This window comes from Salvelinus fontinalis, chromosome 31 (genome assembly GCF_029448725.1).
Source record: "Salvelinus fontinalis isolate EN_2023a chromosome 31, ASM2944872v1, whole genome shotgun sequence".
In the NCBI taxonomy this organism is placed as follows: Eukaryota; Metazoa; Chordata; class Actinopteri; order Salmoniformes; family Salmonidae; genus Salvelinus; species Salvelinus fontinalis.
Window position 1 is genome coordinate 9,738,045 of NC_074695.1, and position 16,727 is coordinate 9,754,771.

Consider the following 16,727-nt stretch of genomic DNA (forward strand, 5'->3'; position numbering starts at 1 on the left):
AATATTCTAGGCCTCAGTGGGCGCTCTGGGAAAGCCGGTGAATATTCTAGGCCTCAGTGGGCGCTCTGGGAAAGTCGGTGAATATTCTAGGCCCCAGGGGGCGCTCTGGGAAAGCCGGTGAATATTCTAGGCCCCAGGGGGCGCTCTGGGAAAGCCGGTGAATATTCTAGGCCCCAGGGGGCGCTCTGGGAAAGCCGGTGAATATTCTAGGCCCCAGGGGGCGCTCTGGGAAAGCCGGTGAATATTCTAGGCCCCAGGGGGCGCTCTGGGAAAGCCGGTGAATATTCTAGGTCTCAGTGGGGGCGCTCTGGGAAAGCCGGTGAATATTCTAGGCCTCAGTGGGCGCTCTGGGAAAGCCGGTGAATATTCTAGGCCTCAGTGGGCGCTCTGGGAAAGCCGGTGAATATTCTAGGCCTCAGTGGGCGCTCTGGGAAAGCCGGTGAATATTCTAGGCCCCAGGGGGCGCTCTGGGAAAGCCGGTGAATATTCTAGGCCCCAGGGGGGGCGCTCTTGGAAAGCCGGTGAATATTCTAGGCCCCAGGGGGCGCTCTGGGAAAGCCGGTGAACATTCTAGGCCCCAGGGGGCGCTCTGGGAAAGCCAGTGAATATTCTAGGCCCCAGGGGGGGCGCTCTGCGAAAGCCGGTGAATATTCTAGGCCCCAGGGGGCGCTCTAGGAAAGCCGGTGAATATTCTAGGCCCCATCAACCCGACACCGAACCAGTAGCCCTGAACACTGGGCGGATAGTCAACATGCTGGACTGTTTGAATAGAAAAAAAGCGGTACAACTAGGCAGGTTCAGGAAAGTGTGCAAAAGAGCATTATAAACAAGACTTGGAAATGAGTTTTAGACATGGTCCTCAGGGCCTGACTGGCATCATGAAAAAGGTACAGTGCCCTTCAAAAGTTTTGGGACAGTGAACAGCACTTTGGGTTTGAAATGATACAATGGGGATGAGGTTCAAGTACAGACGGTCAGCTTTAATTTGAGGGTATGTTCATCCATATTGGCTGAACCATTTAGAAATGACATCACTATCTGTACATTGTCCCCTCCATTTTAGAGGAACAAAAGAATTGGGACAAATTCACTTATAAGTATATTAAAGTAGTTTAGTATTCTATTCTTATTTACAATAAAAGTGACTCCAATACGACACAATACATTATTTACAATTAATTTATATTGGGCACAAAATTATAAACACAACCAAAATAAACAGCAAATGCATCCAACAAGTTTGTAGAGGGACAAAATACTACACTTTTGACTACTTTAATACATATGTAAGTGAATTTGTCCCAATACTTTTGTATCCACCCGATATGGATGGAAATACCCTCAAATTAAAGCTGACAGTCTGCACTTTAACCTCATAGTCATTGTATCATTTCAAACCTAAATCACAATGTACAGAGTCAAAACAACAACAAAAAAATGGTCACTGTTCCAATACTTTTGGAGCTCACTGTATGTAAAAAACAACAATGTCAACTATTGTCAGGTGGACTTCTCAGGCCTCTCATGATCTCACACTCACTCATTCACTCACTCACTCACTCACTCACTCACTCACTCACTCACTCACTCACTCACTCACTCACGTCACACACTCACGTCACACACTCACGTCACACACTCACGTCACACACACACACACTCACTCACTCACTCGCTCGCTCGCTCACTCTCTCACTCACTCACACACTCACACACAGCAAATCAGTCTTCAAACAAATTGTGTTTTTATTTAGTATTTAGAGTTTATTGCTGATAACTAATAGATACAACAGTCACAAGAGAAATATAGATCCTCTACGTGATCAAAAAAGAAGGACATGGAAGCAGAAATAGTCCAAGGCGAACATATGAAGTGTACCTTATCATATGTTGACATATAACTTATTTAACAATGAACAGAAGCAGAAAAAACCTGATTATATATATATATATATATATAAATATATAGTAGGTCACTGTAGGCCAAAAGACTAATACCTCTTCTAGAACTCGAAAATAATCTCAAATCTTGGAATTTTTCAAATATATGAACTCCTAACAAATTAGTTGAACTGAATGTTGCAGGTAACCTGATAGGCATATTCACACTCTGACATTAATGGCAGGTATGTAATGCAGATACGAGTCAGCGAGTTTCATCATGGCTTTGTTTCAGTTATGAAACACTTGTCAAATACCGTATTAGACATAAAAAGAGCTCACAACACCAATTCTGGCTCATGGAATGTACTTTATTTAAGATGTCAGTGCGCTGACAATGTGTGTGTGTGTGTGTGTGTGTGTGTGTGTGTGTGTGTGTGTGTGTGTGTGTGTGCGTGTGCGTGTGCGCGCGCGTGTGTGTGTGTGTGTGTGTGTGTGTGTGTGTGTGTGTGTGTGTGTGTGTGTGTGTGTGTGTGTGTGTGGAAACATATCCCTCTCATTCTCCTCTCTAACAGTACGGCCAATAATGTGGCACCATCATATGACTTTCAGGAGCAGATAAAACTACAGTACATTGACAATTAACCATGAATAAACATCAGTGGTGGCTGGTGGGAGGAGCTATAGGAGGACGGCATCATTGTAATGACTGGAATGGAATTAATGGAACGGAGTCTAACGTGGTTACCATATTGTTTGATGTGTTTTATACCGTTACATGTATTCCGTTCCAGCCATTACAATGAGCCCCTCCTCCTATAGCTCCTCCCACCAGCCGCCACTGATAAACATTGTGATTTAGCAACAATTAGCATTAGCAACAATTAATGAATCATTTTTTAAGATAAAAGCATGCAAACAGACTATTTTAAAATATATGACTGACATTTTTTTTTGTTTATGGTTACTTCTCTTGGTCTGCGTCCCAAATGGAACCCTTTACTCTAGTTGGTGCACTACATTTGACCACGGCCTATAGGGCTCTGGTCTAAAGTAGTGCACTATATAAGGAATAGGGGTCCATAGGGATCTGGTCAAAAGTAGTGCACTATATAAGGAATAGATTGCCATTTGGAACAAACTCTATTGGTTTCGGCTCGTTTCATATGATTGAAATGCATGAATTGATTCATATACCTAACAGACAAGTTAGATATGTTATTATTATTATTATTATTATTGACAGTGTTAATAATACAGTTTAGATTCAGCATAAAAGCAAAACAATTCTTCTTTCTTCCCTTTTGTAACAATTTAGAAAATAAAATACAGAAATAATCTTGTTTTTTTTCTCCCCCCAGATGTTGGGTTGCAGGTCACTGCATTGTCCATTCCTGTCAATACCTTGGAGCATAGACAATAGATATGATTTCATTAAAAACAATCATATAACTACAGTGGGATTTATTACTAAAAAAAATCACACACAAAAGGAAGCCAATATCCGTGCCATACAGAACCATAAATATAATATGATTTGTGCTATCCCACAAGATGTTTCATGTCCCTTTCACAGAACCCCTAAACTACTACCCCATAAACTACTATACTACCCCCTAAAACTACTACCTCAAAACTACTACACTTAAAACTACTACCCCCTAAATTACTACCCCCTAAAACTACTACCCCCTAAACTACTACCCCCTAAACTACTACCCCCTAAACTACTACCCCTAAAATTATTACCCCCTAAAATTATTACCCCCTAAAACTACTACCCCCTAAAACTACTACCCCCTAAAACTACTACCCCCTAAAACTATTACCCCCTAAAACTACTACCCCCTAAAACTACTACCCCCTAAAACTACTACCCCCTAAAACTACTACCCCCTAAAACTATTACCCCCTAAAACTACTACCCCCTAAAACTACTACCCCCTAAAACTACTACCCCCTAAAACTACTACCCCCTAAAACTACTACCCCCTAAAACTATTACCCCCTAAAACTACTACCCCCTAAAACTACTACCCCCTAAAACTACTACCCCCTAAAACTACTACCCCCTAAAACTACTACCCCCTAAAACTATTACCCCCTAAAACTACTACCCCCTAAAACTACTACCCCCTAAAACTACTACCCCCTAAAACTACTACCCCCTAAAACTACTACCCCCTAAAACTATTACCCCCTAAAACTACTACCCCCTAAAACTACTACCCCCTAAAACTATTACCCCCTAAAACTACTACCCCCTAAAACTACTACCCCCTAAAACTACTACCCCCTAAAACTACTACCCCCTAAAACTATTACCCCCTAAAACTACTACCCCCTAAAACTACTCAATCAACAAAAGAAAGAAACAAAGAAAAACCCAGATCCCTTCTACTTGACTGCTTTCCCCAACAGCCAATCACCACACTGGAAAGGAAGGCGGGAATTCTACCCACACCCAATTAAATAGCCTCACCTGTCAGCGGCAATACAGAGGAAACCATTATCTGAAATGTTTGAGAGAATGTTTTGTTTCGTTGTTGAAAAAGCTGACCTGGTTCTTGCGTGGCTTAACCGGTTGTGTTTCACAGGGTTCTGTACGTCAGCCAGTCTGTGGTTCTTTACCCTTTCTCTATTGAATTCCTTATTTCCCTGAATGTGTCAATGATTATAGGAGTTGTCCTTTCCTTTTCACCAAATACTTGCTCCTTTATATTGGTTCCTATTCCTTTGTTTGTAGTCATAGCCTAATGGTTTACTTTGCCTTTGACAGTCACTCCAACCCTATCCCAGAGCTATTTTTCCAACAGCCAACGTTACAACAGGCGGCAGGTACCCTAGCAGTTAAGAGCGTTGGACAAGTAACTGAAAGGTCGCTGGTTCGAATCCCCGAGCTGACTAGGTGGGAAAAAGGGAGGGATAAATAAAACATTTGGAAGGTCGTGGCTTACCCAACCTAGCCATTACACTATGAAGTAGCAGAAGTGTTGCAAACCATGGCCATATCTGATTCCTTCTCTCAGACTACACAAACACACATGCACATATATGTAAGGTGTGTGTGCGCCAACATTTCTCGGTACCTGTAGTAGTTGGGTTTGAAGGGGCCGTTCTTGTTCAGACCCATGTACTTCGCCTGCTCATCAGACAACTCTGTCAGGTGGGCGTCAAAATTGGACAGATGCAAACTGGCCACATACTCATCTGAAATACATGGGTGGCTTGTGAAGCGGTAGATCAAATGTTATGGGCCATGGTCAAAAGTAGTGCACTATATAAGGAATAGGATGCCATGGTCTTACCCATCTTCTTAGGCAGCAGATAGACATCCTGTTTGTAGCGTCCCTCAGGAGCGTTGAACAGCTCAATCAGAGCCAGGGCCTGCAGAGAGACACAGACCACCACAGAGTCTCAACACTGACAACATCCCGTTCTCACAAAGCTCAGGCAGCAACAGAACCACAGGAGAACAGAGTTCCTCTAGTCTCGTCTTCAGCAAACCGTCACAACTAAAACTAGGACTAGTACAACGTCTGTAACGCCAGCCCAGTATTTAATTTAGGGTGCTTAGTTCATCTCCGTGTACAGAACACTGTCACAATGTCAATGAATGACTCTAAATAAACTAGTATGTGTACATCTGTGGAAAAGCACTGAAAACCGGTGAAAGTTACATTGTGATGATACAACGCATCTAACTGTTGTATTTCCATGTGTCAATGTTCTGATTGGATCGGTCTCTACGTAAATAAACAATGTCAATATGTCTCACCTGAGTAGTGGCTGTGATAGACAGGACAAACGTAGGCACAGTAGAACAGCTCAAATTCAAAAGACGACCCTATAGGAAACAACACACACACACACACACACACACACACACACACACACACACACACACACACACACACACACACACACACACACACACACACACACACACACACACACACACACACACACACACACACACACACACACACGAGCTACATCAATACACTGGTCAGTTGTATAGCCATTCGCAGGAAAACACTTTTCAAATCAAAACAGAGATTATAATAGATAAATATCCCCTCACAGTACACACTCTACCCTCACAGTACACACTATGCCCTCACAGTACACACTATGTCCTTACAGTACACACTATCCCCTCGCAATAGAGTACACACTATCCCCTCACAGGAGAGTACACACTATCCCCTCACAGTACACACTATCCCCTCACAGTACACACTATCCCCTCTCAGTACACACTATGCCCTCACAGTACACACTATGCCCTCACAGTACACACTATGCCCTCACAGTACACACTATCCCCTCACAGTACACACTATCCCCTCACAGTAGAGTACACACTATCCCCTCACAGTAGAGTACACACTATCCCCTCACAGTACACACTATCCCCTCACAGTACACACTATCCCCTCTCAGTACACACTATCCCCTCTCAGTACACACTATCCCCTCACAGTAGAGTACACACTATCCCCTCACAGTAGAGTACACACTATCCCCTCACAGTACACACTATCCCCTCACAGTACACACTATCCCCTCTCAGTACACACTATGCCCTCACAGTACACACTATCCCCTCTCAGTACACACTATCCCCTCACAGTACACACTATCCCCTCACAGTACACACTATCCCCTCTCAGTACACACTATCCCCTCACAGTACACACTATCCCCTCACAGTAGAGTACACACTATCCCCTCACAGTACACACTATCCCCTCACAGTAGAGTACACACTATGCCCTCACAGTACACACTATCACCTCACAGTACACACTATCCCCTCACAGTACACACTATCCCCTCACAGTACACACTATCCCCTCACAGTACACACTATGCCCTCACAGTACACACTATCACCTCACAGTACACACTATCCCCTCACAGTACACACTATGCCCTCACAGTACACACTATCCCCTCACAGTACACACTATCCCCTCACAGTACACACTATCCCCTCACAGTACACACTATGCCCTCACAGTACACACTATCCCCTCACAGTAGAGTACACACTATCCCCTCACAGTGCACATTATCCCCTCACAGTACACACTATCCCCTCACAGTACACACTATCCCCTCACAGTAGAGTACACACTATCCCCTCACAGTAGAGTACACACTATCCCCTCACAGTACACACTACACAACATTGGTCAACGATGAGAAGACAAAGCCTTTAGTTACATGTTAGTGGGAAACCAAGTCACTATTTTGTTGTGTTTTCAATAAGAGTCAGGTTTGGAAGCAGACAAAGGTGACAGGAAGGTCATTCAGGATACATCTCATGGTGCGAAACCTATCCCTCTGCCTATTTTGTAACTCTAGAATGTTTTTATAGCTCTTTGAATCACAGACAAAGGTTTGGGGGGGGAATAGAGTACCCTGAGATCCAAGCTAAAGGTCATTCTGTCTCACTGTTGTTTCACTCAGTGCTCCATGTCACTAAAGCAGTGTTCCCCAAACGCGGTCCTGCATTGCACAAGGGGAGCATGTTTAGTTTTTTTGTGCCCTGTCACTACACAGCTTATTCAAATAACCAACACATCATCAAGCTTTGATTATTTGAATCAGCTGTGTAGTGCCAAGGCAAAAACGTAAACGTGCACCCCTTGGTGAGTTTGGGAAACGATGCACGAGGGTGAAACAACGGCGAATGGGAGTGATGCTCAGTTCCAGGCCAGGGACACAGGGGTTGTAGAGGACAGAAACACTAAGCGTACCTCAGCCAGCAGGACAACCCTCTTGCCGTCGGGCCAAATCACATGATCCACCTGAGAACGCACCCTCTCCCAGGTAAGCTCCGGGCTCCGCAGGCTGGCCTAGAGGCGAGAGAGACCGGGGCGGGATTAGTGACACGGCAGAAACACACACACACACACACACACACACACACACACACACACACACACACACACACACACACACACACACACACACACACACACACACACACACACACACACACACACACACACACACACACACACACACACACACACACACACACTCACCACATCAATCTCAGTATTGGAATGTCCCATGTTGCAGACTATACAGCCGTTCTTCATCCGGTCCAGCTGCTCTCTGGTCACCACGTTCTTATTGCCTGAGTGACAACAGCAACAAGACAGTCAGCTAAGCTCAGATCTGATTACAATCAATCATGTTGGCTGTCTATAATGAGAGAGACAGAGACGGAGAGCGACAGAGAGGGCCAGTGGGGGAGAGAGAGAGAGAGAAAGAGAGAGAGAGAGAGAGAGAGAGAAAGGGAGAGAGAGAGAGAGAGAGAGGTAGAGAAAGAGAGAGAGAGGGAGAGAGGGAGAGAGAGAGAGAGAGAGAGAGAGAGAGAGAGAGAGAGAGAGAGAGAGAGAGAAAGAGAGAGAGAGGGAGAGAAAGAGGGAGAGAAAGAGAGAGAGAGGGAGTATATTTGATGTGTCTGTAAGTGAGTCACCAAGTTTTTTTTAATAAGATACACATTCAAACAGGTGACCTCTAACTTGACATCTGTTGGATAATCCTGAGTCATATACAAGGACAGCGGCTGGGAGGTCTGCTTGTATAATTATCAGAGTGGAATAAAGGAACCGAGTCTGGATGAGGCGTGCTCTGATTGATCTAGTTTACCTGTGCAGGTTATCACCAGGTCCATCTGACGAATGACTTCATTCAGCTTCACCACCCTGAACCCATCCATGCTGTAGCAAAAAGCAAAACAAAAATAACTAAACACATCTCTCTTTTAAAAGACACATTACTGAGGGCAAGTTCCAGCCACTCACCAGCCCTGCAGGGCACAGATGGGGTCTATCTCTGTGATGCAGACGATGGCTCCCAGGGCCTTCAGAGCATAACAGCAACCCTTCCCCACCTACAGGACAGAGGACAGCCCAGTACAGCACTCGCAAATCTATGTTCAAATGCCATTACATCCACTTTTGAAAACTAAGTTGTCAGCGAACGGTCATCAGAATCAAGAATCTAGAATCAGAAGGACTCTACCTCTCCGTAACCACACACCACCACCTGTTTACCCCCAAACATCACATCAGTGGTCCTCTTCAAACTACAGCAAGCAGAGAAAGTAACAATTACAAATCAGACATGATCCATTTATAAATTACAAACAAAACCATCACACACTTTTTGTGAGAAAAACATGTGGTATCAGTTTTTTAAAAAAGGTCCCACCCGTCCAGGATGGACTCTCTGCAGCAGTAGAGGTTGTCAAACTTCTGCTTGGTAACAGAGTCATTCACATTCATGGCCGGGACACACAGCTTGCCTGCCTTAGACAGCTGGTACAACCTGAGAAGTAAAGGATGTAAATAAATGAAGAAGACTGTCCTTTAGTTGAACCACAGACTAACAGGGGATCAACTGGGCCAATCACACGGACGTCTCTCCTTGCTGTGGATGTATGTGACCAATGTTTTAGGAAAGCTCTTTCTCACCTGTGGACTCCAGTGACACTCTCCTCCACGATGCCCTGAGCCTTCTTAAACACGCTGGGGTACTTCTTATAAACCCAGTGGGTCAGATCCCCTCCGTCATCCAAGATCTACAGTAACACAAACACAGGAAGAGCAATGGTAGCAGAGCAGACGGTGGACTCAAACAATAGAGACATCTGCTGCATTAAGTCTGCACACTAAATAGAGACATCTGCTGCATTAAGTCTGCATACTAAATAGAGACATCTGCTGCATTAAGTCTGCATACTAAATGGAGACATCTGCTGCATTAAGTCTGCATACTAAATAGAGATATCAGCTGCATTAAGTCTGCACACTAAATAGAGACATCTGCTGCATTAAGTCTGCATACTAAATAGAGACCTCATCTTTACTAGATGCTGTTCTTCCACTAACCTCATTGCAACTCCCCTCCTAGTCTCCGACCACTACCCTGTATCCTTTTCCCTCTCGCTCTCATCCAACACTTCCCACACTGCCCCTACTCGGATGGTATCGCGCCGTCCCAACCTTCGCTCTCTCTCCCCCGCTACTCTCTCCTCTTCCATCCTATCATCTCTTCCCTCTGCCCAAACCTTCTCCAACCTATCTCCTGATTCTGCCTCCTCAACCCTCCTCTCCTCTCTTTCTGCATCCTTTGACTCTCTATGTCCCCTATCCTCCAGGCCGGCTTGGTCCTCCCCTCCCGCTCCGTGGCTCGGCGACTCATTGCGAGCTCACAGAACAGGGCTCCGGGCAGCCGAGCGGAAATGGAGGAAAACTCGCCTCCCTGCGGACCTGGCATCCTTTCACTCCCTCCTCTCTACATTTTCCTCTTCTGTCTCTGCTGCTAAAGCCACTTTCTACCACTCTAAATTCCAAGCATCTGCCTCTAATCCTAGGAAGCTCTTTGCCACCTTCTCCTCCCTCCTGAATACCCCCCCCCCCCCCCTCTCTGCAGACGACTTCGTCAACCATTTTGAAAAGAAGGTTGACGACATCCGATCCTCGTTTGCTAAGTCAAACGACACCACCGGTTCTGCTCACACTGCCCTACCCTGTGCTCTGACCTCTTTCTCCCCTCTCTCTCCAGATGAAATCTCGCGTCTTGTGACGGCCGGCCGCCCAACAACCTGCCCGCTTGACCCTATCCCCTCCTCTCTTCTCCAGACCATTTCCGGAGACCTTCTCCCTTACCTCACCTCGCTCATCAACTCATCCTTGACCACTGGCTACGTCCCTTCCGTCTTCAAGAGAGCGAGAGTTGCACCCCTTCTGAAAAAACCTACACTCGATCCCTCCGATGTCAACAACTACAGACCAGTATCCCTTCTTTCTTTTCTCTCCAAAACTCTTGAACGTGCCGTCCTTGGCCAGCTCTCCTGCTATCTCTCTCAGAATGACCTTCTTGATCCAAATCAGTCAGGTTTCAAGACTAGTCATTCAACTGAGACTGCTCTTCTCTGTATCACGGAGGCGCTCTGCACTGCTAAAGCTAACTCTCTCTCCTCTGCTCTCATCCTTCTAGACCTATCGGCTGCCTTCGATACTGTGAACCATCAGATCCTCCTCTCCACCCTCTCCGAGTTGGGCATCTCCGGCGCGGCCCACGCTTGGATTGCGTCCTACCTGACAGGTCGCTCCTACCAAGTGGCGTGGCGAGAATCTGTCTCCTCACCACGTGCTCTCACCACTGGTGTCCCCCAGGGCTCTGTTCTAGGCCCTCTCCTATTCTCGCTATACACCAAGTCACTTGGCTCTGTCATAACCTCACATGGTCTCTCCTATCATTGCTATGCAGACGACACACAATTAATCTTCTCCTTTCCCCCTTCTGATGACCAGGTGGCGAATCGCATCTCTGCATGTCTGGCAGACATATCAGTGTGGATGACGGATCACCACCTCAAGCTGAACCTCGGCAAGACGGAGCTGCTCTTCCTCCCGGGGAAGGACTGCCCGTTCCATGATCTCGCCATCACGGTTGACAACTCCATTGTGTCCTCCTCCCAGAGCGCTAAGAACCTTGGCGTGATCCTGGACAACACCCTGTCGTTCTCAACTAACATCAAGGCGGTGGCCCGTTCCTGTAGGTTCATGCTCTACAACATCCGCAGAGTACGACCCTGCCTCACACAGTAAGCGGCGCAGGTCCTAAACCAGGCACTTGTCATCTCCCGTCTGGATTACTGCAACTCGCTGTTGGCTGGGCTCCCTGCCTGTGCCATTAAACCCCTACAACTCATCCAGAACGCCGCAGCCCGTCTGGTGTTCAACCTTCCCAAGTTCTCTCACGTCACCCCGCTCCTCCGCTCTCTCCACTGGCTTCCAGTTGAAGCTCGCATCCGCTACAAGACCATGGTGCTTGCCTACGGAGCTGTGAGGGGAATGGCACCTCAGTACCTTCAGGCTCTGATCAGGCCCTACACCCAAACAAGGGCACTGCGTTCATCCACCTCTGGCCTGCTCGCCTCCCTACCACTGAGGAAGTACAGTTCCCGCTCAGCCCAGTCAAAACTGTTCGCTGCTCTGGCACCCCAATGGTGGAACAAACTCCCTCACGACGCCAGGACAGCGGAGTCAATCACCACCTTCCGGAGACACCTGAAACCCCACCTCTTTAAGGAATACCTAGGATAGGATAAAGCAATCCTTCTGACCCCCCCCCCCCCCCCTTAAAAGATTTAGATGCACTATTGTAAAGTGGCTGTTCCACTGGATGTTCCACTGGATATCATAAGGTGAATGCACCAATTTGTAAGTCGCTCTGGATAAGAGCGTCTGCTAAATGACTTAAATGTAAAATGTAATGTAAATCTGTAGCATTAAGTCTGCATACTAAATAGAGATATCTGCTGCATTAAGTCTGCATATTAAATAGAGACATCTGCTGCATTAAGTCTGCATACTAAATATAGATATCTGCTGCATTAAGTCTGCACACTAAATAGAGACATCTGCTGCATTAAGTCTGCACACTAAATAGAGATATCTGCTGCATTAAGTCTGCACACTAAATAGAGATGTCTGCATACTAAATAAGGTGCGGAAGATAAGTGACGGATGGAAACAGAAGCCTCCACAAATACAGACAAGCAATTTCAATCATTTCAAATCAATCAAAATAAGCCTCCACAATGTGTGAGAGTCTCATCACTACACGACAGATGTCAAGTACATTATTAAGGGATGGTTTAGTCATTAGGTACCATGTTGGCCTGCCAGCCTTCCGTGTTGACACAGCGGTCGATGCACCACCAAAAGTCGTCCTCTGACTCGCCCTTCCACGCAAACACAGGCACACCTGTAGGGTAGAGGAGAGAGAGGGGGAGGCTAGCACTTATTATGGCTGGGAGAGAGAGAGGGATAGAAGGAGAGAGAGAGAGTAGGAGAGAGAGAGAGAGAGAAGGGGAGAGACAGACTGAAAGAAAGAAGGAGGACAGTATGATAAGTTCTCACCAGTCTCTGCCAGGGCAGCAGCCACCTCGTTCTGAGTAGAGTAGATGTTACAGGCTGTCCAACGACACTGAGCTCCGAGAGCTACCAGGGTCTCGATCAGAACCTGAGGGGGGGAAATACACAAACACACTACATTTGAGTATTTATTAGGATCCCTGCCAAGGCAGCAGCTACTCTTCCTGAGGTTTACTATGGATCCCCATTAGTTCCTGCCAAGGCAGCAGCTACTCTTCCTGAGGTTTACTATGGATCCCCATTAGTCCCTGCCAAGGCAGCAGCTACTCTTCCTGGGGTTTATTAAGGATCCCCATTAGTCCCTGCCAAGGCAGCAGCTACTCTTCCTGGGGTTTACTATGGATCCCCATTAGTCCCTGCCAAGGCAGCAGCTACTCTTCCTGGGGTTTATTATCGATCCCATTAGTTCCTGCCAAGGCAGCAGCTACTCTTCCTGGGGTTTACTATGGATCCCCATTAGTTCCTGCCAAGGCAGCAGCTACTCTTCCTGGAGTTTATTATGGATCCCATTTAGTCCCTGCCAAGGCAGCAGCTACTCTTCCTGGGGTTTACTATGGATCCCCATTAGTTCCTGCCAAGGCAGCAGCTACTCTTCCTGGAGTTTATTATGGATCCCATTTAGTCCCTGCCAAGGCAGCAGCTACTCTTCCTGGGGTTTATTATGGATCCCATTTAGTCCCTGCCAAGGCAGCAGCTACTCTTCCTGGAGTTTATTATGGATCCCATTTAGTCCCTGCCAAGGCAGCAGCTACTCTTCCTGGGGTTTATTATGGATCCCATTTAGTCCCTGCCAAGGCAGCAGCTACTCTTCCTGGAGTTTATTATGGATCCCATTTAGTCCCTGCCAAGGCAGCAGCTACTCTTCCTGGGGTTTATTAAGGAACCACATTAGTTCCTGCCAAGGCAGCAGCTACTCTTCCTGGGGTTTATTAAGGAACCACATTAGTCCCTGCCAAGGCAGCAGCTACTCTTCCTGGGGTTTATTAAGGAACCGCATTAGTTCCTGCCAAGGCAGCAGCTACTCTTCCTGGGGTTTATTAAGGAACCACATTAGTTCCTGCCAAGGCAGCAGCTACTCTTCCTGGGGTTTATTAAGGAACCACATTAGTTCCTGCCAAGGCAGCAGCTACTCTTCCTGGGGTTTATTAAGGAACCACATTAGTTCCTGCCAAGGCAGCAGCTACTCTTCCTGGGGTTTATGTCACGCCCTGGCCTTAGTATTCTTTGTTTTCTTTATTATTTTAGTTAGGTCAGGGTGTGACATGGGGAATGTTTGTGTTTTATCGGTTTTGGGTGGTTATATGGTAAAGGGGGTGTTGGGTGTAGTGTATGGGTTTGTGTTGAGTGTATGTGTCTAGCTGTGTCTATGTTGGGTGTAGTTGTCTAGGAGAGTCTATGGTTGCCTGAATGGGTTCCCAATTAGAGACAGCTGATTTCTGTTGTCTCTGATTGGGAGCCATATTTAAGGTAGCCATAGGCTTTCGTTTGATGTGGGTAATTGTCTATGTTATACGTTTGTAGCCTGTGTGTAGGCTTTCGTTTGATGTGGGTAATTGTCTATGTTATACGTTTGTAGCCTGTGTGTGCACTACGTTTTATTAGCTTCACGGTCGTTTATTGTTTTGGTTAGTTCGTAAGTGTTTTTGTTTCGTTTTGCCTTCTTCTAAAATAAAAGAAGATGGCTTATTTTCCAAATGCTGCGTTTTGGTCCGTCAATCCTCCACACGATCGTGACAGTTTATTAAGGAACCACATTAGTTCCTGCCAAGGCAGCAGCTACTCTTCCTGGGGTTTATTAAGGAACCACATTAGTTCCTGCCAAGGCAGCAGCTACTCTTCCTGGGGTTTATTAAGGAACCACATTAGTTCCTGCCAAGGCAGCAGCTACTCTTCCTGGGGTTTATTAAGGAACCACATTAGTTCCTGCCAAGGCAGCAGCTACTCTTCCTGGGGTTTATTAAGGATCCCCATTAGTTCCTGCCAAGGCAGCAGCTACTCTTCCTTGGGTTTATTAAGGATCCCCATTAGTCTCTGCCAAGGCAGCAGCTACTCTTCCTGGGGTTTATTATAGATCCCCATTAGTCTCTGCCAAGGCAGCAGCTACTCTTCCTGGGGTTTATTATAGATCCCCATTAGTCTCTGCCAAGGCAGCAGCTACTCTTCCTGGGGTTTATTATGGATCCCCATTAGTCTCTGCCAAGGCAGCAGCTACTCTTCCTTGGGTTTATTATGGATCCCCATTAGTCTCTGCCAAGGCAGCAGCTACTTTTCCTGGGGTTTACTATGGATCCCCATTAGTCTCTGCCAAGACAGCAGCTACTCTTCCTGGGGTTTATTAAGGAACCACATTAGTTCCTGCCAAGGCAGCAGCTACTCTTCCTGGGGTTTATTATGGATCCCCATTAGTCTCGGCCAAGGCAGCAGCTACTTTTCCTGGGGTCCAAACAGGACAACAAAACAACAACAGCCTACATCATAAATAAAATATTACATCACATTATTACCATTATTACAAAATAAGCACATACACTAACACACATAAAATACGTTCATGTCAAGTAAATCTAAACAAGACACAACAATCATGCTGCTATTTCAGGAGTCAAGTGCTAAATGTTTTGTTCATGAAAACTGGATGTCTAATCAAGTAGACTAGACAGCCAGGAAAGCCAAAGACAGTATAAGGTAAGATGTTGTACGGTAGAGAGGTATTCTCTAAATTTAAGATGTTGTACGGTAGAGAGGTATTCTCTAAATCTAAGATGTTGTACGGTAGAGAGGTATTCTCTAAATCTAAGATGTTGTACGGTAGAGAGGTATTCTCTAAATCTAAGATGTTGTACGGTAGAGGGGTATTCTCTAAATCTAAGATGTTATACGGTAGAGGGGTATTCTCTAAATCTAAGATGTTGTACGGTAGAGAGGTATTCTCTAAATCTAAGATGTTGTACGGTAGAGAGGTATTCTCTAAATCTAAGATGTTGTACGGTAGAGAGGTATTCTCTAAATCTAAGATGTTGTACGGTAGAGAGGTATTCTCTAAATCTAAGATGTTGTACGGTAGAGGGGTATTCTCTAAATCTAAGATGTTGTACGGTAGAGAGGTATTCTCTAAATCTAAGATGTTGTACGGTAGAGAGGTATTCTCTAAATCTAAGATGTTGTACGGTAGAGAGGTATTCTCTAAATCTAAGATGTTGTACGGTAGAGAGGTATTCTCTAAATCTAAGATGTTGTACGGTAGAGAGGTATTCTCTAAATTTAAGATGTTGTACGGTAGAGAGGTATTCTCTAAATCTAAGATGTTGTACGGTAGAGAGGTATTCTCTAAATCTAAGATGTTGTACGGTAGAGAGGTATTCTCTAAATCTAAGATGTTGGACGGTAGAGAGGTATTCTCTGAATCTAAGATGAGTATGGTGTTGTATGGTTGTATAGTGTTGCTAACTATTTTTCAGTGAGATCCACTATTGGTTCCTTGACTTGACGCTAGAAGTCACTAGACGTTTTGCCGTTGCCGTGACGACTTCACATCACCAATTTGCCTTGCTGCGGCACAGGCGCGGTTCCCAACGTAGTGTGTGTGTGTGTCCCCCGCTTCTCTGCCTATATGTGCACTGTTCCTGTGACTTCTGTTGAACAGACAGCTTCTCCCACTCTTCTGTGGGGTATAATTCAGTTAGAAAAGTCGCTAAATGCCATCAAAACCACTGAAACTCTTGGTGACAAAACTCCCCAAAGGCAGCCTAAAAAGTAGCTGAATTTGTCGCTAGCTTCTTTTACCCAATTAAAGTCGCTGGAGGGGGTCTGAAAACTTGGCAACAAATTGGCAACACTGGGTGAAGGAGAGAGCAAGTTGACATACTGCAGTCT

The 16,727-nt window shown here is 45.8% G+C and overlaps 1 protein-coding gene across 1 annotated transcript in view; it reads right to left on the reverse strand.

Moving 5' to 3' along the window:
- Nucleotides 1-1,738: 1,738 nt before the first annotated feature.
- ahcyl1 (adenosylhomocysteinase-like 1) overlaps nucleotides 1,739-16,727 on the reverse strand; it is a 58,882-nt gene continuing 43,893 nt past the window's right edge. The window contains exons 4-17 of the mRNA XM_055891222.1: nucleotides 16,720-16,727; nucleotides 12,840-12,942; nucleotides 12,590-12,684; nucleotides 9,381-9,487; nucleotides 9,118-9,234; nucleotides 8,929-8,992; nucleotides 8,709-8,797; nucleotides 8,554-8,624; nucleotides 7,941-8,035; nucleotides 7,650-7,748; nucleotides 5,660-5,728; nucleotides 5,190-5,268; nucleotides 4,971-5,091; nucleotides 1,739-3,285 (exon numbers count right to left, since the gene is read on the reverse strand). The exon at nucleotides 16,720-16,727 is cut by the window's right edge and continues 93 nt beyond it. Of these exons, the coding sequence (XP_055747197.1) occupies nucleotides 3,279-3,285; nucleotides 4,971-5,091; nucleotides 5,190-5,268; nucleotides 5,660-5,728; nucleotides 7,650-7,748; nucleotides 7,941-8,035; nucleotides 8,554-8,624; nucleotides 8,709-8,797; nucleotides 8,929-8,992; nucleotides 9,118-9,234; nucleotides 9,381-9,487; nucleotides 12,590-12,684; nucleotides 12,840-12,942; nucleotides 16,720-16,727 (1,124 nt within the window). The 3' untranslated portion in view covers nucleotides 1,739-3,278. The remainder of the gene's footprint in view (nucleotides 3,286-4,970; nucleotides 5,092-5,189; nucleotides 5,269-5,659; nucleotides 5,729-7,649; nucleotides 7,749-7,940; nucleotides 8,036-8,553; nucleotides 8,625-8,708; nucleotides 8,798-8,928; nucleotides 8,993-9,117; nucleotides 9,235-9,380; nucleotides 9,488-12,589; nucleotides 12,685-12,839; nucleotides 12,943-16,719) is intronic.